At 43.3% G+C, this 27,915-nt stretch overlaps 1 protein-coding gene across 1 annotated transcript in view; it reads right to left on the bottom strand.

Moving 5' to 3' along the window:
* Window positions 1-20,095, bottom strand: part of itpka (inositol-trisphosphate 3-kinase A) — a 77,419-nt gene extending 57,324 nt beyond the window's left edge. Inside the window, exon 1 of the mRNA XM_068039610.1 lies at window positions 19,474-20,095. Coding sequence (XP_067895711.1) covers window positions 19,474-19,980 — 507 coding nt within the window. The 5' untranslated portion in view covers window positions 19,981-20,095. The remainder of the gene's footprint in view (window positions 1-19,473) is intronic.
* Between the last annotated feature and the right edge of the window lie 7,820 nt (window positions 20,096-27,915).

The raw sequence follows: 27,915 nt of genomic DNA, 5'->3' as shown, positions 1-27,915 counted from the left end.
CTGAAAGGATACTTGAGATGTTGTTTGAAAACAACCTTTGCGGGAAATCATGTGCTTTCAGCTCAATAAACAACAGAAACCTTAGTGACCTGGGGAAGATATTTACGGAGAAGTAAAATGTCAAGATTTACGAGTGGTCAGGAGGTTCTGAACTGCTGTTTGGGTATGGATATTGTTTTTCAGTTCAGTTGAAGGTGTGAACTATTTTGAAGGCAGTTGGAAATCAACTTGCCAAGGAAAAACATCCAGCTCACCTCTTTCTTTACCTCTTTGAAGAAACCCTGCAAAGATCCAATGTGGGACAGCTAAAATTCATCTCTCCTGAGAAACTGGAAAAACATGATAGATTAATTCTCAATGCCTGAAAAGAACTGCTTTAGAAAAGATCCCAGTGACCCATCACCGTATACCCAGATGCCAGACCTAAAGGGACAACTGACTTCCTTCCATATCTTCTCTTTTTCTTCAAGACTTAGCAAGTATTTGGCCAAAGTATTTCTTTTATGTCTTTTTTTTTGTAACAGACCTCTGCAGAGAGAATTCCTGCACTTTTTCAGTGTGTGTTTGTGTGTGTGTGTGGGGAATTTAAAAAGTGAACTTTCATATTTCAATCTGTGTGTTAACGCTTTGCTTTATTACTGGATGAATCTTGTTTTATAATAAACTGGTAATTTTGTTGTTCATTAAAGAAACTTGGTTGGTGTATTTTATTCTAGGATAAAGAGTAGAGTATATGATTTACTGAATCAGTAACTGGGTAAACATTTGAAGAATATATATTGTGACCTGCGGAGAAGTGGGACTAGAAAAGACAGTTGCACTCCTCCCAGCTCAGTCGTAACAATAGTATGATAGAATTTTATAATAAGTTTGTGAGTGATTTAGTTAAGTAAGAAACTAGGATCTTAAATTTGAACAAAGCAAACTACATAGGGAAGCGTAGCGAGTTGGTTCAGATAGATTGGGAAACCATATTAAAAGGTGGTAGGTAGGCAATAACAAACATTTAAAGCATTAATTCATAACTTGCAGGGATTATGCATTCCCTTAAGGAATAAAAACCCCAGGGGAAAAGTGGTCCAACCGTGGCTAGCAAGAGAAGTTAAAGATAGTATTAGATTAAAGGAAGAGGCTTATAATTTTGCCAAATACAGTAGTAAGCCTGAGGCTTCAGAGGATTTTAAACTTAACAAAGGATGATAAGAAATCAATAAAGAAAGATAAAATAGAATATGAGTGTATGCTTGGTAGAGATATAAAAAGGTTGTAAAAGCTTCGATAGTCTGTGAAAAGGAGGAGATTAGCGAGAGTAAATGTGCGTCACTTAGAGGCAGCGACAGGAGACATGTAACTGTTTTCAGAAGAAGACACAAAAACATTCTGAAAGTACTGGGATGCCAAGGATTTAGTGAAAATGAGGAACTTGAGGATATTAGTATCAGTAAAGAAATAGTGCTATAAAAACTAATGTAACTAAAAGCCGACAAAACCCTTGGACCTGAGGACAGACTACACCGAAGGGTGTTAAAAGAGGTTACAGAGATAGTGGATGCATTGGTTTTAATCTTCCAGAATTGCCTCGATTCTAGATAAGGTAAGCAAACATAACCCCGCTATTCAAGAAAGGAGAGAGAAAACAGGGAACTATAGGCCAGATGGCCTGACATCAGTAGTAGGGGAAATGTTAGAATCTATTATTAGGGCTGTGATAACAGGGCACTTGGAAAATCCATTAACATGGATTTATGAAAGGGAAATCATGTTTGTCAAATCTGCTAGTGTTCTTTGAGGATGTAACTAGTAGGGTGGATAAGGGGAAACTAGTAGATGTGGTGCATTTGGATTTTCAAAAAGCATTCGATAAGGTGCCGAACAAGAAGTTATTACACAAAACTAGGACTCATGGAATTGGAAGTAATATATTAGCATGAATTGAGCATTGGTTAATGGACAGAAAACAGGGCATATGAATAAACAGGTCATTTTTGGGTTGGCAGACCATAACTGGTGGGGTACCACAAGAATCAGTGCTTGGGCCTCAGAAATTTACCATCTATATCAATGACTTGGATGAAGGGGCCGAGTGCAATGTTTGCTGATGAAACATAGTTAGTATAGTTTAGTTTAGTATAGTTTAGAGATACAGCACTGAAACAGGCCCTTCGGCCCACCGAGTCTGTGCCGACCATCAACCACCCATCTATACTAATCCTACACTAATCCCATATTCCTACCACATCCCCACCTGTCCCTATATTTCCCTACCTATACTAGGGGCAATTTATAATGGCCAATTAACCTAGCAACCTGCAAGTCTTTGGCATGTGGGAGGAAACCAGAGCACCCGGAGGAAACCCACGCAGACACAGGGAGAACTTGCAAACTCCACACAGGCAGTACCCAGAATTGAACCCGGGTCACTGGAGCTGTGAGGCTGCGGTGCTACCCACTGCGCCACTGTGCCGCCCTAGGTGGGAAAGTAAGTTGTGAGGAGGACGCAAAGAGTCTGTATAAGGATTTAGACAGGTTAAGTGAATGGGCAAGCATGTGGCAGATAAAATTATCCACTTTGGTCGAAAAAATAGAATTGCAGAATATTTTTAAAATGGTGAGATACTGGGAAGTGTTGGTACTCAGAGGACTTGTGTGTCCTTGTACATAAATCGCAGAAAGTTATCATGCAGGTACATTAAGCAATTAGGAAAGCAAATGGTATGTTCACCTTTATTACAAAGGGAAGAAAGGATATACTTGTCTTAGAGGGAGTGCAGCTAAGGTTCACTAGACTGATTCCTGGGATGAGGGAATTGTCTTACGAGAACAGATTGCGCATTCTGAGCCTATAGTCCTCAGAGTTTAGAAGAATGAGAGCTGAACTAATTGAAACATACAAAATTCTTAAGGAGCTTGACAGGGTTGATCCTGGGAGTATGTGTTCCTTTGCTGGTGAGTCCAGAACTAGGGGTCACAGTCTCAGAATAAGGGATTGGCCATTTAGGACAGGGATGAAGAGAAATTTCTGCACTCAAATGGTTGTGAACCTTTAGAATTCTCTACTCCAGAGAGCAGTATATTCAAGTCAGAAATCGATAAATTGTTGGGTAATAAGGGAATTAAAGATTATGAGGATAGTGTGGGAAAGTGGAATTGAGGTAGAAGATCAACCATGATCTTATTGAATGGCGACGCAGGGAGGAGCTGATTGGCCTACTCCTGCTCCTATTTCTTATGCTCTTATTTTCTCAAAATAAACTACTGCACCTTCCTTAAGCAGCTCACATTGCAGGAGGGAGTCACTACTCTTTTTAAGGTAGGCTGTTTCAAAGAAAGAATTGCATTTATACAGGGCCTTTCATGACCTCAGGGTGTCCCTGCCGTAATGTGGGAGACACGACAGCCAATTTGTGCACAGCAAGGTCCCATAAACAACAATGTGATAAATGGCCAGATAAACTGTTGCAGCGATGCTGATTGAAAGATAAAGATTGGACAGGAACTTCCCAGCAGGGGAGAACTCCCCTACCCTTATTGAAAATGGTGCCACGGGATTGATTATATCCATCTGAGGTGGCAGACGGGGGCCTCAGTTTAACATCCGAAGGTTGACACCTGTACTGCACCGGGAGGGCTGGATTTTATGCAGCCGGCGGGGGCCCCGATGCCGAGCCAGAAAGGAGAGGGGAACCTTGGCTTCATTTTACAGTTCACAGGCAGTAAACTGCCTGGCGCTGGGGTCCCCGTCCCTTTATGGGATCTCACCTCGAAGAGCTGCTGGTCAATCGGAGGGCTAGCAGCTCAGCAGTCCCAGCAGTGCCACTGTTTTTTTTTAATAGGCATGTTACAAGAGTTACAGGCATGAATCTGTATTTTACAGAACTTGAGGTAGCCCATAGGAACATAGGAATTGGTAGATTAAAAATGACCATAGTTCACCCAGTTCACCTTTTACTATCCTGGTAGTCACCTGATACAATGATAATGAAGCTGTTGACTACTATATCCGTGCTGACTCTTTGAAAGAGCTAACCAACCACTCCCCTGCTCTTTCCCAATAGCCCTGAAAATTTTTCCACTTAAGTATTTATCCAATTCCATTTGGAAGTTACAATTAAATTTGCTTCCAGTGTCCTGTGGATTGCAGATCATTGAAACTCGCAGTGAAAATTTTCTTTTCCTCTGTTTCTTTTGCCAGTTACCTTAAAGCTGTGTCCTCTGGTTACCAATCCTTCTTCCACTGGAAACAGTTTCTCCTTATTTACTCTACCAAAACCATTCACAATTTTGTACGCCGCCATTAAATCTCCCCTTAACCTTCTCTGCTCTAAGGAGAACAATCTAAATTTGCTAGTCTCTTCATATAACTGAAATCCCTCATCCCTCATCCCTGGTACAATTCTAGCAAATCTGTTCTGTATCATTTCCAAGGTCTTGACATCCTTCTGAAAGAGTTGTGCCCCGAATTGGATACTTCAGCTGGGGCCCAACCAGTGTTTTATAGAGGATTAGCATAACTTGCTTGCTTTTATTTTCTACGTCTATTTGTAAAGTCAAGGATTCCATGTGTTTTTTCAATAGCCTTCTCAACGTGCCCTGCTACTTTTATAGATGTGTGTACATACACACCCATATCTCCATTCTTGCATCCGCTTTAAAATTGTACCATTTAGTTTATATTGCTTCATCTCATTCTTCCTACCAAAGTGAATAACTTCACACTTCTTGGCGTTAAATTTAATCTGCTATCTGTCTATTGCACCAATTTGTCTAGGTCCTCTTGAGGTCTGTTACTCTCCTCCTTTCTGTTTACTACATGTCTGAGTTTCATATCATCTGAAATCTTTGAAATTATGCCCTCTATATTCAATATATACATCAAAAAGCAGCGGCACCTGAGGATAAATAGGATGATATAGACACAGAGGAGGTTGTCAATTGCATCTTGTTTTCTTAATTAATGTTTACTTCTCTGTTTCCTTCATTTTTCACATCGTCTACACTCCAAAAGTAATTTATTAGCTTTGAAGTGCTTGGGGCATCCTTAGGTCACGAAAGGCGCAATATAAATGCAAGTCCTTTTCTTTCCTGAAGGTGCAGATTCACGCTGAGGCACTATTCCATGAGCTTTGGCCACTCTCGCTGAACTGAAGTAACCATTTCTCACATGTCACGCCAGGCAGCAAGTGGCAGGAGGCTGTTCAACCATGAGAGCATCACAGCCTGAGCCTGATCATGATCCTCACTCAATGCCAGCAGGTGTCCCTGGATTATCATCAGGAGTGAGATCCTTTGTTTACTCTTCCCCTCCCTCACAAAGGAATATGACTAATTGAATTAACCTCTTTACCCAGAGAATGGTTAGAACGTGGAGCTCGCTACCACGATTGACCGAGCTACCCAGTCCTGAAGCGCATATCTGCCAGACTAGGCTTGCGGCAGGGTGGTGAGAGAACCAACCTACTTAATCTCATCTTCATTAATCTACCAGTCACCGGTGCATCTGTCTATGATGATATTAGTAGGAAAGACCACTGCACAGCCCTTGTGGAGACAAAGTCCCGTCTTCACACTGAGGACACTTTCCAGCACATTATGAGGCACTGCCACCGTGCAAAATGGGATGCATTCCATTAGGTGCTGTGGGCCATTGGCAGCAGCAAAACTGTACTCAAAAACAATCTGTAAACTCATGACCTGGCATATCCCTCACTCTACCATTACCATCCAAATCAATGGACCAACCCTGCTTCAATTAGAAGTCTAGGAAAGCATGTCAGGAGCAGCACCAGGCATAGCAAAAATGAGGTATCAATCTGGTGAAGCTTCAACATAAGGCAACATGCATGCTAAAGAGCGGAAGCAGCATGCTTTAGACAGAGCTAAGCAATCCCACAGCCAACTGATCAGATCAAAGTTCTGTACTCCTACCACATCCAGTTGTGAATGGTGGTGGACAATTAAACAACTAACAGGGGGAGGAGGCTCCATGAGCATTCCCATCCTGAATGATGGCAGAGCCCAGCTCGTCAGTGCAAAAGTCAAAGCTGAAATGTTGGCAACCAACTTTAGCCAGAAGTGCCAAGTTGATGATCCATCATGGCCTGCTCCTGAGGTACCCAGCATCACTGATACCAGTCTTCAGCCAATTCGATTCACTCCACATGATATCAAGAAATGGCTCAGCACAGTGCACACAACAAAGGCTATGGGCCCCAATAATATCCCAGCTGTAGTGCTGAAGATATGTGCTTCAGGAATAGCAACGCCTCTGGCCAAGCTGTTCCAGTACAGCCACAACACTGGCATCTACCTGAAAATGTGGAAAATTGCCCAGGTATGGCCTGTCCACAAAAGGCAGGCCAAATTCAATCCAGCCAATTACCACTCCATCAGTCTACTCTCAATCATTAGCAAAGTGATAGAAGTTGTCGTTAGCAGTGAAAACAAGTGGCACTTACTCAGCAATAACCTGCTCACTGACGCTCAGTTTGGGTTCCGCCAGGACCAGTCGGCTCCAGACCTCATTACAGCCTTGGTCCAAACATGGACAAAAGAGCTGAATTCCAGAGATGAGGTGTGAATGACTGCTCTTGACATTAAGGCAGAATTACACCAAATATGGTATCAAGGAGCCCTAGCAAAATTGAGGTCAATGGGAATCGGGGGAAAATTCTCCACTGGTTGGAGTCATACCTAACAAAGGAAGGTGGTTGTGGTTGTTGGAGGCCAATCATCTCAGCCCCAGGACATCACTGCAGGAGTTCCTCACGGAAGTGTCCTCGGCCCAAACATCTTCAGCTGCTTCAGCAATGACCTTCCCGCCATCATAAGGTCAGGGGTAGGGATGTTCACTGACAATTGCAGTGTTCAGTACCATTCACAACTCCTCAGATAATAAAGTAGTTGTGCCCGCATGCAGCAAGAACCTGACTACATTCAGGCATGGGTTGATAAGTGACAAGTAACATTTGCGCCACACAAATGCCAGGCAATAACTATCTCCAACAAGAGATAAACAACCATCTCCCCTTGATATTCAACATCATTATCATTGCTGAATCCCTCACCATCAATATTCTGGGGGGTTACTGTTGACCAGAAACTTAACTGGAGCAGCCACATAAATATTCTGGCTACAAGAGCAGGTCAGAATCTGGGATTCTGCAACAAGTAATTCACCACCTGACTCCTCAGAGCTTCTCCTCCATCTACAAGGCACAAGTCAGGAGTGTGATAGAATACTCTCCACTTGCCTAGATAATTGCAGCTCAATAACATTCAAGAAGCTCGACAAAATCCAGGAAAAAACAGCCTACTTGATTGGCAGTCCATCCTTCAACATTCACTCCCAGCACCACTAGCGCACAGTGGCAGCAGTGCGTACCATCTACAAGATGCACAGCAGCAACTCACCAAGGCTCCTTCAACAATACCTTCCGCCACCTCTATCACCTAGATGAACAAGGGCAGCAAGTTCCGCTCCAAATCTCACTCCATCCTGACTTGGAAATATGTCACCATTCCTTCACTGTCACTGGGTCAAAATCCTTGGACTCCCTCCCCAACAGCACTGTGGGTGCATGGACTGCAGCAGTTCAAGAAGGCAGTTCACCACCACTTTTTCAAGGGCAATTAGGGATGGGCAATAAATGCTGGCCTTGCCTGCGATGAAAGAATAAAAATAAACCTGAAGCAGTTGAGATGAATAGCATGGATACATTTAGGAGAAGCTAGATAAGTATATGAAAGAGAAAGGAATATGTTGATAGGGTTAGATGAAATAGGTGGGAGGAGGCTCCTGTGGATCATAAACACTGGCATAGATGAGTTGGGCTGAATGGCCTGTTTTTGAGCTGTATACTGTATGTAATTCCATGCAATTATGAAGAAACAGCTTTCAAAATTCGCTTGCAACCAAGAGAATCTGCATTGAGAAGGCAGTAGTTGGCATGGATAGGATGTTACACACAGTCACTCCATCATTGAAAGAAAATTGCATATCATTTAAATCCGTCTCATACCAGCTGTTAAGTAAAGTAATCTATAAGGACATATGGAGGCATTGCCGGAACTGGGAAATCCTGGGCCTTATTCCAGAATGTTCCTACATTGAAAAGCCTGGAGAGGAACGATAATGGTAATGAGGCTGAATGACTCTAATCAGTGCAATGTTGATCTAAGATGGCAGTAACAGATAGAATCTCTGGTATTTGTGGTTAACTTAATCATATCGCAAGGACTGCCATTGCTCATTATCTGATTCACAAAGCCTCCACTGACATTCTGCTGAGGACGTCTTTGGCTGATTGCAGATGGAATGCCCATATGCAAAGTTACTAATTAACTGTTGACATGAAATGCCAAATTCATTATCACTGGTTATTCAGTAACAAGTCAGAATATAATTCAACAGGGAGATGCAGGTAAGCATAAGTGGAGTGTGTAGTGATCTCAGGCCTCTGCCTCCATGAGGGTCTGTGAACAGGTAATACCCACAGCATAAAACATGGAAAGAGTTTCTTCAGTGTGATGAGGGTTGGGTTATACATGCAACAATAGCATCTACATTGTTTCATGCAGTAATAGAGTATGGAGATAGATCACAAAGTGGCAACATCTGGGGGTGCTGTCCCAATGCCACTCTCTCACCGCTGGGCTGGATACCACACGAAGGAGGTCTCTAATCACTGATCTTTCAGCTGCTGCTAACCACCCTGCACTAAACTTTCCACTCATTCCTTCTAAGCTCTTAAATGTTATTTCTCTTTCTTACATCGTCATTGTGATAAAATCAAGACACATCATACTATCTCCTAACTGACTGAATGAGAGCAAGGCCCGCAACAAGAGCCTAATAGTATTACTGATGAATCCTCAAGGAGTACCAGGGTTCTCCATTTGTACTTGGCTGCCAGGCCTGACTGGGTGTTTTTTTTAATTTTAGAGATACAGCACTGAAACAGGCCCTTCAGCCCACCAAGTCTGTGCCGACCATCAACCACCCATTTATACTAATCCTACATTAATCCCATGTTCCTACCACATCCCCACAATTCCCCTACCACCTACCTATACTGGGGCAATTTACAATGGCCAATTTACCTATCAACCTGCAAGTCTTTGGCTGTGGGAGGAAACAGGAGCACCTGGCGAAAATCCACGCGGTCACAGGGAGAACTTGCAAACTCCGCACTGGCAGTACCCAGAATCGAACCCGGGTCGCTGGAGCTGTGATGCTAACCACTGCGCCGCATAGGAACATAATCGTATATAAGAAATATATTCACCAATCCCACACTCCCAGTGAGCAACCACACTCAAATGGAGAGTGTGCTTGGATATAGGGCTGTAGTGACCACTCTTCATCCACTACTCCCTCTGAACCTGGCTCCCAACTGGGACTGGGTGAACTTACCCCATAAGTGGAAATGATACAGACATTTTAACCTTTTATAAGTTACTTCAAACTAATTGAGCCTCTTCTAAACAGATTCAATGAGTGCATTTTGAGTGATCACATCAGATTAAGATTGTTAAATAGTTATTGCTGTGTGTTCCAGCCTAACCCCACATCTACTAAGAATTGAGTTAAGATTCACCCAGTCATTTCACAGAGGACCATTGTGTCCAACAGCAGGAGATAAGACTTTCAACCTGGACTGGATTTATAGCCATATTCCAGTACTTAAGGAACAACCCAGCTGGTCCTATAGTACTAGGCTTCTTGAATTACAGACACATTACACAAATCTAAATTGAATGGATCTCGTTCGGTTACCATTGTGATGTTTATCAGCTTAGCTCATGTTTGTGGCAACTTCACATTTCAAAGTGCTGGGATCACACTGCCTCATTGGATAGGTGCATAAATGCTCCATGTTTGATTCCTGGTCCATTCCGATCACTGCCAGGAGGAGGTACAATAGTTGGCCTCAGCAGTCCTAAAATAGGAACAGGAAAAACACCCAGCAGGGCTCCCTCTGCTGATTGTGGTTGGGTGACGCCACCCCCCCCCCCCCACCCCCCACCCCATGCCCCTGCCAATCCCATCCTTGTTGAAAGTTGTGCCTAAAGAGATATCGAGTGAAGACCAGATTGGAACCCGGGGCAAGACAGAAACATAGGAACAGGAGTAGGCCATTCTGCCTCTCAAGCCTGTTCTGCAGCCACCCAATGAGGTTATGGCTGATCTGTATCTTAACTCCATCCACCTACCGTAGCTCCATATCCTTTGAAACCCTTGGCTTGCAAAAATCTATCAATCTCAGATTTAAAATTATTAGCATATACTGCATTTTGTAAGAGAGAGTTTCACACTTCTTCCACCCTTTAAATGAAGAAGTGTGAATGGCCTGGCTCTGATTTTAAGGTTATGTCTGCTTTTCGTAGACTTCCTCACCAATGGACAATGTTGCTCTCTATTTACCATATCAATTCTTTTCAAAATCATACAAAAATATCAATCGAATCAGCCCTTAACCTTCTATATTACAGGCAATTGATGTAATCTCTCCTCATAAAATAATCCCTGGAGCCCTGATAACATTCTGGCAAACCTACACTACACTCCCTCCAAGAACAATATATCCATCTAAGATGTGGTGCCCAGAACGGTACCCGGTACTCCAGATGTGGTCTAATCATGGCTTTGTATAGCTGTAGTTAAACCTCCTCCCCTTAATATTCTAGACCCCTAGTTATAAAGGCTAACATGTCATTAGTCTTTTTTGATTTTTTTTTGTACCTAACTACTACATTTTAGTGATCGGTGTACAAAAACCCACAAATCTTGTTGGACCTCCACTCTGCCTAGCTTATCATTTAACTAATACTCAGATATATCCTTTGTTGGTCCAAAATGGATGATTTCACACTTACCTCTGTTGAAATCCATCTGCCACAGTTTTACCCAATCACTTTATCTATGTCTCTTTGTAATTTCATGCTCCTGTTTACACAACTTACTGTACCACCAATCCTTGTGTCATCAGCACACTTGGATATATGGCTCTCCACTGCTTTACTTACATCATTAATATAGTGAATAGTTCAGGCCCTAGCACAGATCCTTGTGTCACTTTCTTCCAATTTAAATACATACCCATTATCCCCACTCTATCTTCTAGCATCTAACCACTCTGCTAACCAGGTCAATAATTTGTCTTCAATTCCATGAGCTTTCATTTGGGCTAACAGTCTCTTATGTGGAACCTTATTGAATACTTCTGGAAGTTTAATAGATACCAGAAAACTAGCAGTGCTCATGGAACTGTACTACAGGAGAAGGGAGTCAGATAGCTGAGGGGGGTAAAAAACCAAAAGGTGCTACTGGAAGAATTTAGGAGGTGAAAGGCAAACACATATCTGCAAAACCCTGAACTGTTGATTTGAGGGATGAGTAAGTGTGAGTCAAACCACACTTTAATCCAACCAGCACATTAGTTCACTCATGAAGAATGCATTTCTGGGAGTGGTGAATGAACAGGAATCATCTGTAAGCAGTGGTTAATATTACAAGAAGTGTGTATGACATGGTAAACAACAACACGCCCAGTCAGAGTGAAAGAAATAGCATTCATCATTCTTAAATTGACATGAGAATAGCAGGGGCAACGGAGAGAAGGCTTCCTCCCTCCGACACATGAGTCTATTCTTGCCAAGCAGAAGAAAAACTTGGCAATAGTGCCAGGATGGGAAGGGAAAGAAAGGATGGGAGGGGAAAGGTAAATATTGGGTTGAAGCAAGGGCGGCACTAGATAGATAGCTAAGAACTGGCCTGCAATGGGGTTGGGGGTGGGGGAGGGGATGGTCTTGAAATGAGGTGAAGCAAATCCATCTAAGTTTCTGGTAGTTTTTAAGTTTGTGCATCAAGGGAACAGCCTAGGACAGTTTAAGGAGATGTTCTCTCCTCCGGATTCTTAGGCTGTAGAGACAGCCTGGGGTAGAGTCATAGAGTTTTACAGCACAGAAACAGGCCCTTTGACCCAACGCGCCTGTGCCGACCATCAAGCACCCGTCCAAACTAATCCCATTTCCCCGCACTTGGCCCGTAGCCTTGTACGCTATGGTGTTTCAAGTGCTCATCTAAATACTTCTTAAATATCCTGAGTGTTCCTGCCTCTACCACCCCTTCAGGCAGTGTGTTCCAGATGCCAACCACCCTCTGGGTGAAAAATCCTTTCCTCAACTCCCCTCTAAACCTCCTGTCCCTTACCTTAAATCTATGGCCCCTCGTTATTGACCTCTCCGCTAAGGGAAAAAGTTTCTTCCAATCTATCCTATCAATGCCCCTCATAATTTTGTTAACCTCAATCAGGTCCCCACTTAGCCTTCTCCGCTCCAAGGAAAACAACCCTAGCCTATCCAGTCTATCTTCATAGCTGAAATGCTCCAGCCCAGGCGACATCCTGGTGAATCTTCTCTGCACCCTTTCCATTGCGATCACATCCTTTCTACAGTGTGGTGACCAGAACTGTACACAGTACTCCAGCTGTGGCCTGACCAGCGTTTTATACACCTCCATCATAACCTCCCTGTTCTTATATTCTATGCCTCAGCTAATAAAGGTAAGTATTCCGTATGCCTTCCTAACCACCTTATCTACCTGTGCTGCTGCCTTCAATGATCTGTGGACAAGAACCCCAAGGTCCCTCTGACCCTTAATACTTCCTAGGGTCCCTCCATCCATCGTATATTCCATTGCCTTGTTAGACATCCCAAAGTGCATCACCTCACACTTCTCAGGTTTAAACTCCATTTGCCACAGCTCCGCCCTTCTTACCAGCCCATCTATATTGTCCTGTAATCTAAGGCTTTCCTCCTCACTATTTACAACACCACCAATTTTCGTGTCATCTGCAAACTTATTGATCATACCTCCTATATTCATGTCTAAATCATTAATGTACACTACAAACAGTAAGGGTCCCAGCACCAATCCCTGCAGTACACAGGCCTCCATTAACAAAAACAGCCCTTGACCATCACCCTCTGCCTCCTTCCACTAAGTCAATTTTGGATCCTATTTGCCAAATTGCCCTGGATCCCATGGGCTGTTACCTTCTTAACCAATCTCCCATTCGGGACCTTATCAAAGCCTTACTGAAGTCCATGTAGACTACATCAACTGCTTTACCCTCATCTACACATCTAGTCACCTCCTCGAAAAATTTTATCAAATTTGTTAGACATGATCTCCCCTTGACAAAGCCATGCTGACTATCCCTGATCAATCCCTGCCTCTCCAAGGTAGTTTAAATTAATCCCATAAAAAGATGACAGATGGCAGAGAAGCAAAACAGAAACACACTGAAATAACCTTCTTTTACTGAGAGCGATCTAGCAACCATTTAAAACACTTCCAAATGAATATTAGTTTCAAAGCATTTCAAGTTTAGCTGTGGTATGATGACATGTGGCCCAGCTGGATATATCACAGTCTGTGGCTGTTGAGCAATGCATTTTAATTAGCATTATTTCCCTTGGGTGTGATGACTATGGTAACAGCGTTAACTGTGAGGAACTAAGGTAGACACTCTGATAAAGGATACTGAGCCTTTTGTAGACAGTACAAAAGTAAATTTTTGAACTGGGTGTTCCCATTGCCTTTTTAGGCACTGCAGAAGAAAGTCTGCAAACACAAGAAATTAATAATAGTCTTAACTGTTGACTGTGTTAACATTTTTGCTGCCAAGGCTGCTGTGGTGGAAATTCTGCCCTAGTATAAAGGTGAGATGGAGTAAGATTCAACAACACTTGGGTGAGGTTGTTTCTTGAATGGAATAGAACCAGATGGAATAGACAGAAAGAAAGAACTTGCACTTATATAGTGCCTTTTATCACATCAGGAGGTCCTAAACATCTTGGGATGTTTTAGTACATTCAAGGTGCTATGTAAATGCAAGTTGTTGCCAAAACCATGCTCCTCGCCTTTCCCACATCTGCAATAGTCCAAAGACTCCAGACTGTGTTTCCATGAGGTCAGCCAACAGTGAAATCTGCAGGAACTGTTCTCTGTGGACAGATTTCAGTCTGACACTTTGAAACATGAACTTTCCGTGTTATACATCAGGTAAACCTCTTACAAATACTGTTACACTCCCGGGCACCCCCTTTCCCAACTTGTCACAGATACTGTCAGCTGCCCAAAGATAAAACAGTACAGTACTCTCTTTACCCACAAAGTGATTAGAATGTGGAACTTGTTACCACATGAAGTATTTGAAGCAAATAGCATAGATAAAGTTAAGGGGAAACTAGATAAGTATGTGGCGCAAAAGTAAAACGGGAAAGGTTGCCAAACCATGGCTTACAAGGGAAATTAGAGATAGTATTAGATCCAAGGAAGAGGCATATAAATTCGCAAGAAAAAACAACAGACCTGAGGATTGGGAGCAGTTTAGAATTCAGCAAAGGAGGACCAAGGGATTGATTAAGAAGGGAACAATAGAGTATGAGAGCAAGCTTACGGGGAACATAAAAACTGACTGTAAAAGTTTCTATAGGTATGTGAAGAGAAAAAGATTAGTGGAGACAAATGTAGGTCCCTTACAGTCAGGAACAGGGGAATTTATTATGGGGAAATAAAGATATGGCTGACCAACTAAATGCATACTTTGGTTCTGTCTTCACAAAGGAGGACACAAATATCATACCAGAAATGTTGGGGAACACAGGGTTTCGTGAGAGAGAAGAACTGAAGGAATTCAGTATTAGTAGAGAAATGGTGTTGGGGAAATTGATGGGATTGAAGGCCGATAAATCCCCAGGGCTTGATGATATGCATCCCAGAGTACTTAAGGAGATGGCCCTAGAAATAGTGGATGCATTGGTGGTCATCTTCCAAGATTCTATAGACTCTGGAACAGTTCCTACAGATTGGAGGGTAGCTAATGTAACCCCACTATTTAAAAAGGGAGGGAGAGAGAAATCAGGGAACTATAGACCAGTCAGCCTGACGTCGGTAGTGGGGAAAATTCTAGAATCCATTATCAAAGATTTTATAGCAGAGCACTTGGAGAAGTGGTAGAATCAGACAGAGTCAGCATGGATTTACAAAGAGGAAATCATGCTTGACAAATCTACTGCAATTCTTCGAGGATGTAACTAGTAGAGTTGATGAGGGGGAGCCAGTGGATGTGGTTTATTTGGACTTTCAGTAGGCTTTCGATAAAGTCCCACTTAAGAGATTAGCGTGTAAAAATTAAAGCGCATGGGATTGGGGGTAGTGTATTGCGATGGATAGAAAATTGGTTGGCAGACAGGAAACAAAGAGTAGGGATAAATGGGTCTTTTTCTGAATGGCAGGCAGTGACTAGTGGGGTACCGCAGGGATTGGTGCTAGGACCCCAGCTATTCACAATATATATTAATGATTTAGATGAGGGAACTAAATGTAATATCTCCAAATTTGCAGGTGACACAAAACTGGGTGGGAGGGTGAGTTGTGAGGAGGATGCAGAGAGACTTCAGGGTGATTTGGACAAGTTGAGTGAGTGGGCTAATGCATGGCAGATGCAGTATAATGTGGATAAATGTGAGGTTATCCACTTTGGTAGCAAAAACAGGAAGGCAGATTATTATCTGAACAGCTATAAACTGAGATAGGGGAAAATACAACGAGACCTGGGTGTTCTCGTACACCACTCGCTGAAGGTAAGCATGCAGGTGCAACAGGTGGTAAAAAAGGTAAATGGTATGTTGGCCTTCATAGCGAGAGGATTCGAGTACAGGAGTAGGGATGTCTTGCTGCAATTATACAGGGCCTTGGTGAGGCCACACCTGGAACATTGTGTGCAGTTTTGGTCTCCTTATCTGAGGAAGGATGTTCTTGCGATAGAGGGAGTGCAGCGAAGGTTGACCAGACTGATTCCTGGGATGGCGGGACTGATGCATGAGGAGACATTGAGTCGGTTAGGATTATATTTGCTGGAGTTCAGAAGAGTGAGGGGGGATCTCATAGAAACCTATAAAATTCTAACAGGATTTGACAGGGTAGATGCAGGAAGGATGTTCCCAATGGTGGGGGAGTCCAGAACCAGGGGTCATAGTCTAAGGATATGGGGTAAACCATTCAGGACTGAGATGAGGAGAAATTTCTTCACCCAGAGAGTGGCGAACCTGTGGAATTCGCTACCACAGAAAGCAGTTGAGGCCAAAACATTGTATGTTTTCAAGAAGGAGTTAGATATAGCTGTTGGGTTTAAAGGGATCAAAGGATATGGGGCGTAAGTGGGAATGGGTTACTGAGTTTGATGATCAGCCATGATCATAATGAATGGCGGAGCAGGCTCGAAGGGCCGAATGGCCTACTCCTGCTCCTATTTTCTATGTTTCTATATGGGAGAAAGGAATAGAAAGATATGATGACTGGGTGAGATGAAGTAGGCTGGGACGAGGTTCATGTGGAGCATAAACACCAGCATAGACCTGTTAGGCTGCATGGTCTGTTTCTATGTATGATTTATTCACGTACAAGAATAGAAAAAAGAAACTAACAGAGGCATAGTCAATTCTGGGTTCTAGAATTCTGGATTTAAAGCCTCGGCCATACAGTAATTTAAGGGTAATCGGAAGTTAAATGGACCACAAAGCAATAGCCTTTCCTGAAATAAAGAAAACTTGCATTTCTACGGTTTCATGACCTCAGGATGTCCCAAAGCACTTTCCAGTCAATGAAGTAACTTTAAAGTAGGAAATGCGGCAGCCAATTTGCACATCAAGTTTCTATAAGCATCAATGAGATAATGACCAGATATCTGTTTGCAGTGATCGTGGTCAAGGGATTTCTTTTAATCAGGACAGCAGGGAGAATTCCCCTGCTCTCCTTCAAAGTAGTGCCATGGCTTCTTTTATGTCCACCTGAAAGAGCAGACAGGGCCTCATTTTAACATCTTATCCAATGGACAGCATCTCTGACAGTGCAGTACTCCCTCAGTACTGCACAGGACCATCAGCCTGGAATAAGGGCTCAAGTCTCTGTCACAATTGCAACTACATTTCAACGGTACTTCATTGGCTGTAAAGCACTTTGGCATGTGATTGTGAAAGGTGCTATATAAATGAAAGTCTTGCTTTGTATAAATGCAATAACGTTCTCTTAAAAGTGTTGCTTATATGATTGTAAACTTCTTTCCAAGTACTCTTTCACAAAGTTTGAGGATGCTAAAGCCTTTGAAATGTCATCTACACCTTATGGGATTAATCACATAAAATGAATATTTGAATGCATTTGAGGCAAAGTAAACAGCAAATATAGCTCCTTAAGAAATAGGCTAACAGTGTAATACATTTTTTTCTAAGCATTTTGTATCAAGCTCAGAACTTTTGAGATATATTTTGCTAGAATTAGACTAAAAACGTTAAAAATCAAAAAATAATTACACTAATTTGACCAGCTTGCTATGAAGAAATTTCTACCAGCATCCACAATTATAACCTGCTTCACCAATGCTTTATTAAGTATTTCAATGTTTTCTTAAGCACTTCAATCCTTTCTTCACCTGAAATACTGATACCCATACACTAAATTATACCAAGTCCCATTCACGCATCACCCCTGTGTTCACTGACCTACACTGGCTCTAGGTTCGGCAATGTCTTGATTTTAAAATTCTCATCCTTGTTTTCAAATCCCTTCATGGCCTCACTCCTCCCTACCTCTGTAATCTCCTCCAGCCCTACAATCCTCTGAGATCTCTGTGCTCCTCCAACTCTGGCCTCTTGTGCATTCCTGACTCCCTTCATCCCACCATTGGTAGCTATGCCTTCAGGTGCCTAGGCCTTTAGCTCTTGAATTCCTTCCCTGAGCCTCCCCACCTCTCGTCCCTCCTTTAAGACACTCCTTAAAACCTACCTCTTTGACCACGTTTTTGGTTGCCTGTCCTAATACGCTTGCTGAATATTTCTAGCATTTTCTGCTAATATCTCATGTGGCTCGATATCTATTTGTGTTTGGGGGCTCTCCTGTGAAGTGCCTTGGGAGGTTTTACTACTTTAAAGGCGCTATATAAATGCAAGTTGTGTTGGACATGAAGAGCAGTCATTTAAACAAGCTGATGAAGGACTGCTGCCTGTGGAACTGTACTGCAGCATCAGTCACTGCCTTCAGTGAGGAATGGAAGAAAATAAAACAGTGTGATGCCAGCTCACTGTGTCTCATTTTAAAGTATATTTGTACATCTTCCTACTGTCTATCCTTGTATGTCCGTGTGTGCATGTCTGCTTTTGAACGTGCATGTGTTTGTGTGTGTGAGTGTGATGTGTATGTGTCTGTATTTGTGTGTGTGTATGAGTGTGTGTGTGTGTGTGTGTGTGTGTGTGTGTGTGTGGGTGTGTGTTTATGTGTGTATGTGTGTGTGTCTGTACGTGTGTTTATATTTGTGTGTCTTTATGTGTATGCAAGTGTGTTTATGTGAGTGTCTGTTTGTGAGTGTGTGTGTTGTTTGTCTGTATATGTGTTTGTATGTGTGCAGGTCTGTATGTGTCTGTCTGCCTGTGTTTGTTTGTGTGTCAGTGTCTGTCTATGTTTGTCTGTGTGTGTTGTATTAAAGCAGTTGTTGTTCTGCCTCCTCCAGTAAACAAAACAGATCAGATTTGTCTGTGAAACCACATTACAGAATAGTTACTCACACCTACTCCTCCAGGCGTTGGGAACAAATTTCCTTCATTTAGTTCACACTGCACCTGACAAGGCATAAGTGCTTCTCACAGTATTTGTGTGGATAATAAACACAAGGTCACAGTTTTCTGTTCTGTTAACTAAACAAAAACAGAAATGTCTGGAAATACTCAGCAGGTCAAACAGCATCTGTGGAGAAACATGAGTTTGCCAAACTTTGAGTTCCTAAGACCTGAAGCATTGACTGACCACAGAGGCTTCCAGACCTGCTGAGTGTTTCCAGAGGTTTGATTTTGTTTTCAGATTTCCAATATCGAATCATACAACACAGAAAAAGCCCATTTGGCCTTTGGTGCCAGTGCGAGCTGTGCCAGTTAATCCCTTCCCCCTACTGTTGCCCCACAGCCCTGCAAATTTGTCCTTTACAATTTTTTTATCCAATTCACTTTTGAAAGTTACTATTGAATCAACTTCCACCACCCTTTCACCTAGTGCATTCCTGATCATAAAAACTCACTGCATTTTTTTTTTGGCCAATTATATCAAATCTGTGTCTTCTGGTTACCAACCCTCCTGCCAATGGAAACAGTTTCTGCCTATCTACTCTTCAAAGCCCTTCATGATTTTGAGTACCTCTATTAAATCTCCCCTCTAGCCCAGTGAGACTAATTAGACAGTTCTTTTCTCCAGGGGAACAATCCCAGCTTCTCCAGTCTCTCCACATAAATCTCTGGCAGATCTCCTCTACACCATCTCCAAGACCTTGTTTGATTTTTTCGGAGTCCTTCTGCTTTAAGTTTAGAAGCCTCTTGCCATTCTCCCTGATGCAAAAGTGAAAGTTGGACACTTTTACTCACCAGATTCATGTCCTCTTGCTCCATATCGCCGTGGCCTTTGATGTGATTGTCACTGTCGGCGAGCAGGTCATCCTCAGACTCTTCGAAGAGTGAGGATCCGGTGGAAGAGAGAGACGAGCTGGAGAGCTTGCGGCACACTTTGATGTTGGAGTTGGGGTCCAGGTCCATCTCCAGACTGTCCTGGGTTGTCCCTTCATCCGAGGTGACGGTGAGCTGAGGGACATTAGGGAGAAGGTGCAGCCTAGGCTCCAACTCAACCCTGTCCAGCTCTCCTCGGGACGCTCTCAGTCTGCAGACGGAATTCTCACCCTGCTTGCTTGAGGGGTTGGCGGAAGTATTAGCAGCGGAGCTCAGCTCCACCATGCTAAACCTGTCTTGCTGTGCCTGAGGGCTGCAGTTCTTCTTCGTCCTGGAGGTTTCAGTGACTGTGTAGGACTTGCGGTGAAGCATCATGCGATGCTTCTCATGGGTGAGCTGCGAACTTAGAACACCCAGACAACTCTGCATGGAGCTCCTGCTCTGCAACCTTCCTTGCTCTCTTTCTCTCTGCCGCAAGATCCCAGAGCTGCAACTGCTGTCAGATGCGGAAGTTCGTATGTCAGCAAACACCTCGCAATTCGCACTGAAAATTGGGCAGCTAACAAGCTGACTCAGTCACTCACTCACTCACAGCCTCTGACGATCTTAAATGCCTTCATTTCGGAAGAAAACGTCAGCTTTGTCACCTAACTGGAATAGATGTTTGGAAGCCTCATTCCGCATGATTTTCTGTATTACCCTTTAAAGTACATACGTGCCAATTTTGTGAAAGATCTATTTAGTGGAATATTTACTTACATAGATATCTAGATACTTGTTTACATCCAGGCCAAAAGAAGTTCAATAAGTTAGTTTATTGTCATAGGTCTTTTAAAAAAACATTTTTTGGGATGTGGGCATCACTGGCAAGGCCAGCATTTATTGCCCATCTCTTGTTACCCTTGAGAAGATGGCAATGATCCACCTTCTTGAACCACTGCAGTCCGTGTGGTGAAGATGCTCCAAGTGTGCTGTTAGGTGGGGGGTTCCAAGATTTTGCCCTGGCCTCACTGAAGGAACAGGGATATATTTCCATCAGGATGGAAATTGGGGCGGCACAGTGGTGCAGCAGTTAGCACTGTATCCTCACAGCTCCAGTGACCCAGGTTCAGTTCTGGGTACTGAGTTTGCAAGTTCTCCTTGTGACTGTGTGGGTTTCTGCCGGGTGCTCCGGTTTCCTCCTACAGCCAAAGACTTGCAGGTTGATAGGTAAATTGGCCATTGTAAATTACCCCTAGTGTAGGTAGGTGGTAGGAGAATGGTGGGGATGTGGTAGGGAATATGGGATTAATGTAGGATTTCTATAAATGGGTGGTTGTTGGTCAGCACAGACTTGGTGGGCTGAAGGGCCTGTTTCAGTGCTGTATCTCTAAATAAAAATAAGTAGGATGGTGTCCCCGTGCATCTGATGTTCTTGTTCTTCGAGGGAGTGGAGGTTGTGGCTTTGGGAGCAATGAGGTAATGGCCAGATAATCTGTTTAGTGGTGTTGGCTGAGGGACAGATATTGGCCAGAGTAGTGCTCTGGGATCGTTTGCATCCACCTAAAAGGGTAGACAGGGCCTTGGTTTAACATCATATCCAAGACAGCACCTTCTCAGTACTGCACTGGAGAGTCAGGCTAGATTATGTGCTTAAGTCTCTAGAGTGGGAATGCTACCAACTGAGCCATTGCTACAGAGTGCATGTGCCCTCTGATTGTATCATTGTTTATATTTGCCTTTTTTAGTATCTGTTACTTTTTTTTCTTTTTGCTATCTGGGTGTGGGATTTTACCTGCCAAGAAGGACAGTTGTCATCTGCAGTTTAAGTTGACACTACCCCAATTCCGCCCCAGGTATCTTATTGGGTCTGCCCATCTGTCTGTTTTATTATGCCCGAGGGCAGGGCCTAACTCAAGTCTCACTCATGAGATAGTTGAATCACTCACTAGGGAAGGAGTACTGATTTCCCAATGCCTTTCTCATGGTTTTAATCTCCAGAATAACTTCTCTCAGGTGGGCTACCACCAAGGCTAAGGAGGCCCACATATCTTTAAGACAACCACACCATTGGACGCTGGATATCGACCCAATATTCAAAACTCTGCTGGCTGGAGCTGTCTGGAGCTGAGCCCGAACTCAACCTTTCTGATTCAGGTGGGAATACTACCACTACATTCGGATGTGAACATCCTGCTGGATGTCATCAGCCCAGTACTGAGAATCCATAGGCTAAGCTGCTGTGTTGGCCCTGACACAGTGGGTAGTACTATTGTCTCTAAATCATGAAGCTTATGGGTTCACGACCCACTCGAGAGACTTGACTGTGCATTCTATCTGATATGTCAATGCCATGCTGAGGGAGTGCTGCACAGTTGGAGATGCTGCCTTTTGGACGAGACATTAAACTGAGGCCCTGTCTACTGTCTCAGGTGGACATAAAAGATCCCCATGGTACTATTGCAAAGAAGAGTTGAGGAGTTGTCCCTGGTGTCCTGGCCAATATTTATCCCTCAACTGACATCACCTTAACATATTCTGGTCATTATCTCATTGCTGTTTGTGGGACCTTGCTATGTGCAAATATGCTGCCATGTTTTCTGCATTACACTACACTTCAAAAGTACTTAATTAGTTGTAATGTGGTTGGAGGCATCCTGAAGTCATGAAAGGTGCAATTGAAATGCCAGTTTTGCTTAGTTTTCTACTTACACCAGGAATCCGATTGGGTATGTGCTGCATTTGCCTTTTGTGAAGGAGGAAGGATCCCTTTTCCATCTTTGGCAGTTATGTCAAATCAGCCATGTCACGACTGCCCATGTGTGAAGCCCAAAGCTGAGACCTTCGGAAGGTAGCAGAATAAACACTCTACTCAACTGTAAGCTGTAAACTTCCAAAGAGATTTATTAAACAGTAAAGTGAATTGAACAATGAAATATTACAGATTTAGAGTAGTTACCAACTTATCTATCTCTCCTCGGAAGATAGGTAATAACAATTACGCTAGATTGCAAAGTAAACTGGACTGGATACAAGGTCCTATTACAAGGTGGTTTGCTGCTGACTGTCCACAGAATGTCTCAATGAATTGCCCATCTCTTTTTGATGGCTTTAGACAGACTCCAATAATTTGAACAACAGACTGAGAAATGCTTTTCAAAATTTGACTGCCACAAAGAATTTTAGATTTTTATCTCAAACTCAGAGTTACCAATCTAAAACTATTTAAATATCTGTAATATATATATTAAATGCACTACGATTGGCAGCATTTAAAAATAATATATTTATTCATTCATGGGATGTGGGCATCGCTGGTGAGTCACTCACTGCAGAATACCCAGCCTCTGATCGCCACTTGTAGGGCTGGATTTTAAAGCCCCCCCCCCCCCACCACCATCGGGAACGGTGGTGGGAGGGCAATGAAGATAGGTGCAGCAGAGGCCCGCCTCTGACCCCGACGGTGGCAGGCCCTGTGCAAGGCCTCGTGATGGCTGCCCCGCCACTCGGCGACGGGACCCCCATTTCAATACTAATTTACATACCTGATTTAATGAGGGTCCCGTCGCCTCCTTATCCGCCGCACTGATCTTCCTTCGGGCGGCCGACAATGTCGCACCTTCGAATCCCCGTTCGAGGAAACGTGGCACAACACCTGTAGGGAGGGGGATTTTTTCTCTGTGTGGGAGGGGGGAGAGGGGGAAAAAGGCAAAGTTGCTGAACTTTGGGAGGGGTAAGGTCAAATTCTCATTATTTGAATTCCAGGGGGGAGAAGGGCATGAATGTCTGCAAATGCCACGGGGTGGGGGGGGGGGGGGGGGCGGGGGCTAGGAAAATGAATTAAAAGGTAATTTTATTCTGTTTTTTGGTAAATGACATGACCTGACCTTTTAATTTTTAAATCTGCATTGAGGGCTGTAAGCCCTTTAAAAATGGCGCCGGCGCCTGTGTTTTGACGCCGGACGCCGTTGCTGATGACGGCTCGCCCACCATCACCATGTCATCACGGGGAGCAGGCGCCGCAGCCATGCAAGTGAGCCGCTGCGTTTGAAATCGCGGCAGCTCCGTGACGCAGTGCCCGTGTGGGCAGACCGCATTTTTTTACGTCCGCCACCGACTTCGGCGGTGGACTCTTAAAATGCAGGGAATAGACAGCAGTCTATCCAAGTTTGCTGATGACACTAAGTTAGGAGACACAGCAAGTTGGGAACAGAAAATTGCAAAGGGACATTGATAGATCATGTCAGTGGGCAAAACCGTAGCAGGATTTCAGTGTGGGGAAGTGTGAAGTTATCTACTTTGGACCTAAGAAAAGTAGATCAGATTATTTGCTAAATGGTAAGGAGCTAAGAACTGTGGAGGAGTAGAAACATTTAGGAATCTGTGCACAGAAATCACTAAAAGTTAGTGGTTAGGTACAAAAACCTATTTAAAAGGTCTTTATCTCAAGAGGGCTGGAATACAAAGGGGTGTAAGTTAACTTAGAGTTATATAGTTAGACCCCATCTGGAGTGCTGCATTCAGTTCTGGGCACCACACCTCAGAAAGGTTATATTGGAGGGGGTGCAGTGCAGGTTCACCAGATTGATACTGGGGTTAAAGGGGTTAAATTATGAAAGCAGGTTGCAAAGGCTTGTATTCCCTTGAGTATAAAAGATTAAGGGGTGATCTAATTGAGGTGTTTAAGTTGAATTAAAAAATTAATAGGGTAGATAGAGAGAAACTATTTCCTCTTGTCTGGGAGTCCAGAACAAGGGGGCATAACCTCAAAATTAGAGCTGGCCATTCAGGGATAATGTTAGGAAGCAATCGAAAATTTTAAAACTGAAGTCAATTAATTTTTCCAAAAGCAAAATACTGCAGATGCTGGAAATCTGAAATAAAAATAGAAAATTCTGGAAATACTCAACAGGTTTGGCAGCATCTGTGGAGAAAGAAACAGTTAACATTTCAGGTCGCTGACCTTTCATCAGAACTGGAAAAAGTTAGAGATGTAACAATTTTAAGCATGTACAAAGGCAGAGAAAGGGGGGAGGGGAGGAAAGAACAAAAGGGAAGGTCTGTGACAGGGTGGAAGGCGGGCGAAATAAAATGATGGTGCAAGGCAAAAAAGGAGATGGTAATTGGACAAGTAAAGAAACAAAAGTTGGGTCTAGGTGTAACTGGGATAAGCAGAATCATCACCAACAGCTGCCTTCTAAAAAAAGAAGCAAAAAGTAATGGGGGCAGAAGTTACAATCTGAAATTGTTGAATTCAATGTTGAGTCTGGAGGTTAAGTGCGTAATTGAAAGATAATGTGCTGTTCCTCGAGGCCGAGAAGAGAGAGATTAGGATATCAGTGGGATGGAGAATTAAAATGAACTAGCTTGAGGTCACACTACTGGACTGAATGGAAGTACTCCTTAAAGCAGTTGCCCAATCTGCATTTAGTTTTCCCAATGTAAAGGAGACCGCATCTTGAGAAGTGAATACGGTATACTAAATTCAAAGAATTGCAAGTAAACCCAGAAGGAGTGTTTGGGGTCAGTCCGAAGGGAGGAGGTGAAAGGTACATCTTCTTCTGCACTTGTATGGGAAGGTGTTGTGGGTAGGGGAGGGGGTGTTCAGGATTATTGAGGAGTGGACCAGGGTGTCACACAGAGAATGGTGTTGATTCTATATTAATTGCATGCAGCTGGTGGGCAATAACTGGGATTTACTTGCGCTCCTATAAATAAGAACAGACTGAAACTGCAGTTGTTTCCTTAGGAAACGCATGTTTGTAATTCATCTCTGTAAATAAATGCTTATAAAATTGTGTAAAGATTGTTTCCAGCTCTATCTTTTACCACCTGGGTTTCTAGAATATAACAATTGTACCTTTGGAATGCTGAAGGGGGAGGGGAAGATAAGTTTGGTGGTGGTATCATTCTGGAGGTGTTGAAAATGGCAAAAGAAAATCCGTTGAATGTGAAGGCGAGTGGGGTATAAGGTGAGGACATGGTGAAACCTATCGTGCTTCTGAGAGAGGGGAAAGGGTGTGAATGTACATGGCTGAGGGTCCTGTCAACCAAGCTGGGATGGGGAGGGGGTGGTGGTGGGTCATCCTCGGTTGTGGAAAACCAATAGATTTTTGTTCAGTAAGGTTATTAAGGGATATAGATAGAGATCAGCCATAATCTAATTGAATGACAGAACAGGCCTGAGAGGCTGAATGACCAACTCGTGTTTCTAAGTTTGCCTTAGAATTCTGTTAACTTATTCCACCACAATGCTGGTGACAGCAGTTGCCTACTTTTTCATTCTTATGGGGGCCAATGTAATGGGAATGTCACTTTCGGGCAGTGGGTGGGGGGGGGGGGGGGGGGTCACAATTCATGACCTGCTTGCACTGGTTCCACTGGAAGTAAGCAACACGTAAATTTGGTGCTGCCACCTCATGATTGTGATTGTAGCATGGGGCTGAGTGTCTGCTGTGTTGCTGGCTTCCTCTGCACTTTGCAGAGGGCCAAATAGTATTGGGCTAATAGCAGCCAGGCTTCTGCTCTTAAAGACACTCTGTCCCTCTTACAGGGAAGTTGCATTGAATAATATTGCTGCAATTTAAAATGTGGATAATGGAACATCAGACGGAAAGAGGGCTCCAGATTGACAGTTGCATCGCTGGAGGCCTCAGTGGTGGAGTTGGGCAGGAGGAGAGATGCAATGGTTCCCCGGGGGGGGGCCAGGAAGCCCTCCATGACCACCTCAGAAGGAAGTAGGAGCATTTGGCCAAAGAAGTCAATGGACCCAAGTATCTGGCAGCAGTGCCAGAAGTTGAATGACCTTAAGCAGGTGGTCAAGGTGAGTGAATAAATCCTCACATGACATCTCCTACCCATCACACCACCAGCTCTCACGGTGCCCAATGCACCACACCTCCATCACTCACTCATTAGTACTCCCCAGAACTCAGGTCTCATACCTAACATATACAATTATTAAGTTGAAGAGGGGAGGTGAAGAGGAAAATAAACCTGCAAAGAGAGAACATGAGAACAGTCAACACAGAAGGGAACTCAAAAATCTTCTACCAGCATGTAAATAGTAAGCGGGTAGTAAGAGGTGGAGTGGGGCCTATTAAGGACAAAGAGGGTAATATATGCTAAGAGGCATAGGGCAAGGCTAACATACTTAATGAGCACTTTGTATCAGTTTTCACTAAGGAAGTGAAATCTGACAAAATATCGGTAAAAGTGGAGAGAATAGAGGCAATGGATCGGGTAAAAATTGAGGGGGGAAAGGTATTAAAAAGGCTGGTCGAGATGACTTGCATCCCAGGTTGCTAAAGGAAGTGGGGATGGAGATCATGAAAGGGCTTTCCATAATCTTCTGATCGTTCTTGGAAATGGGGGAGATGCCAGAGGATTGGGGAGTGGCAAATGTGACACCCTTAATCAAGAAAGGGTGTAAGGAAATTCCGAGCAACTACAGGCCAGTTAGTTTAACATCCGTGGTGGGCAAGGTTTCAGATGCAATAGTCAGGGGAAAAAATCAACAGACACTTGGACATATTTGAGTTAGGTAAGGAGAGCCAGCATGGATTTGTAAAAAGATCATGCTAGACTAATCGAAATGAATTTTTTGATGAAGTAACAGAGAAGGTTGATGAAGGGAATAAGGTGGATGTTGTTAAATATGGACTTTAAGAAAGCATTTGATAAGGTATCACATAAAAGGCTAGTTAACAAAACTGAGGCACATGGAATAGGAGGGTCAATATCCAATTGGATAAAAAATTGGTTTAAGGACAGAAAACAGCAAGTCGTAGTAAATTATTGTTTTTCAGACTGGAAGATGGTAAACAGTGGTATTCCCCAAGGGTCAGTGTTGGGACCACTGCTTTTTTTGCTATATATAAATGACTTGGATCTTGGAATACAGGGTATAATCTCAAAATTTGCTGATGACACCAAACTTGGAGGTGTGGCAAACAGTGAGGATGATATGAACCGCCTGCAAAAGGACATAGATAGGCCAGCAGAATAGGCAGATGGAATTTAATACAGACAAATGTGAGGTGATGCATTTCGGAAGAAGGAATAGGGGGAGGCAATATATTTTAATGGCACAGTTCTAAAGAGTGTGCAGAAACAAAGGGATCTTGGGGCTGCATGTGCATCGATCTTTGAAGGTGGCAGGACATATTGAGAGAGTGGTTTCTCGTCGGCTTCATAAATAGAGGCATTGCGTACAAAAGCTGGCAAGTTATGCTGCACCTTTATAAGGCTCTGGTTAGTCCCCAACTAGAGTATTACATCCAGTTCTGGTCATGACACTTTAGGAAGGATGTGAGGATCCTTGAGAGGGTGGTGCAGAAGAGATTTACCAGAATGGTTCCAGGGATGGGGGATTTTAGTTTCAAG

Source organism: Heterodontus francisci, chromosome 9 (genome assembly GCF_036365525.1).
Source record: "Heterodontus francisci isolate sHetFra1 chromosome 9, sHetFra1.hap1, whole genome shotgun sequence".
Classification (NCBI taxonomy): domain Eukaryota; kingdom Metazoa; phylum Chordata; class Chondrichthyes; order Heterodontiformes; family Heterodontidae; genus Heterodontus; species Heterodontus francisci.
This window is presented reverse-complemented; position numbering and strand designations above follow the sequence as displayed.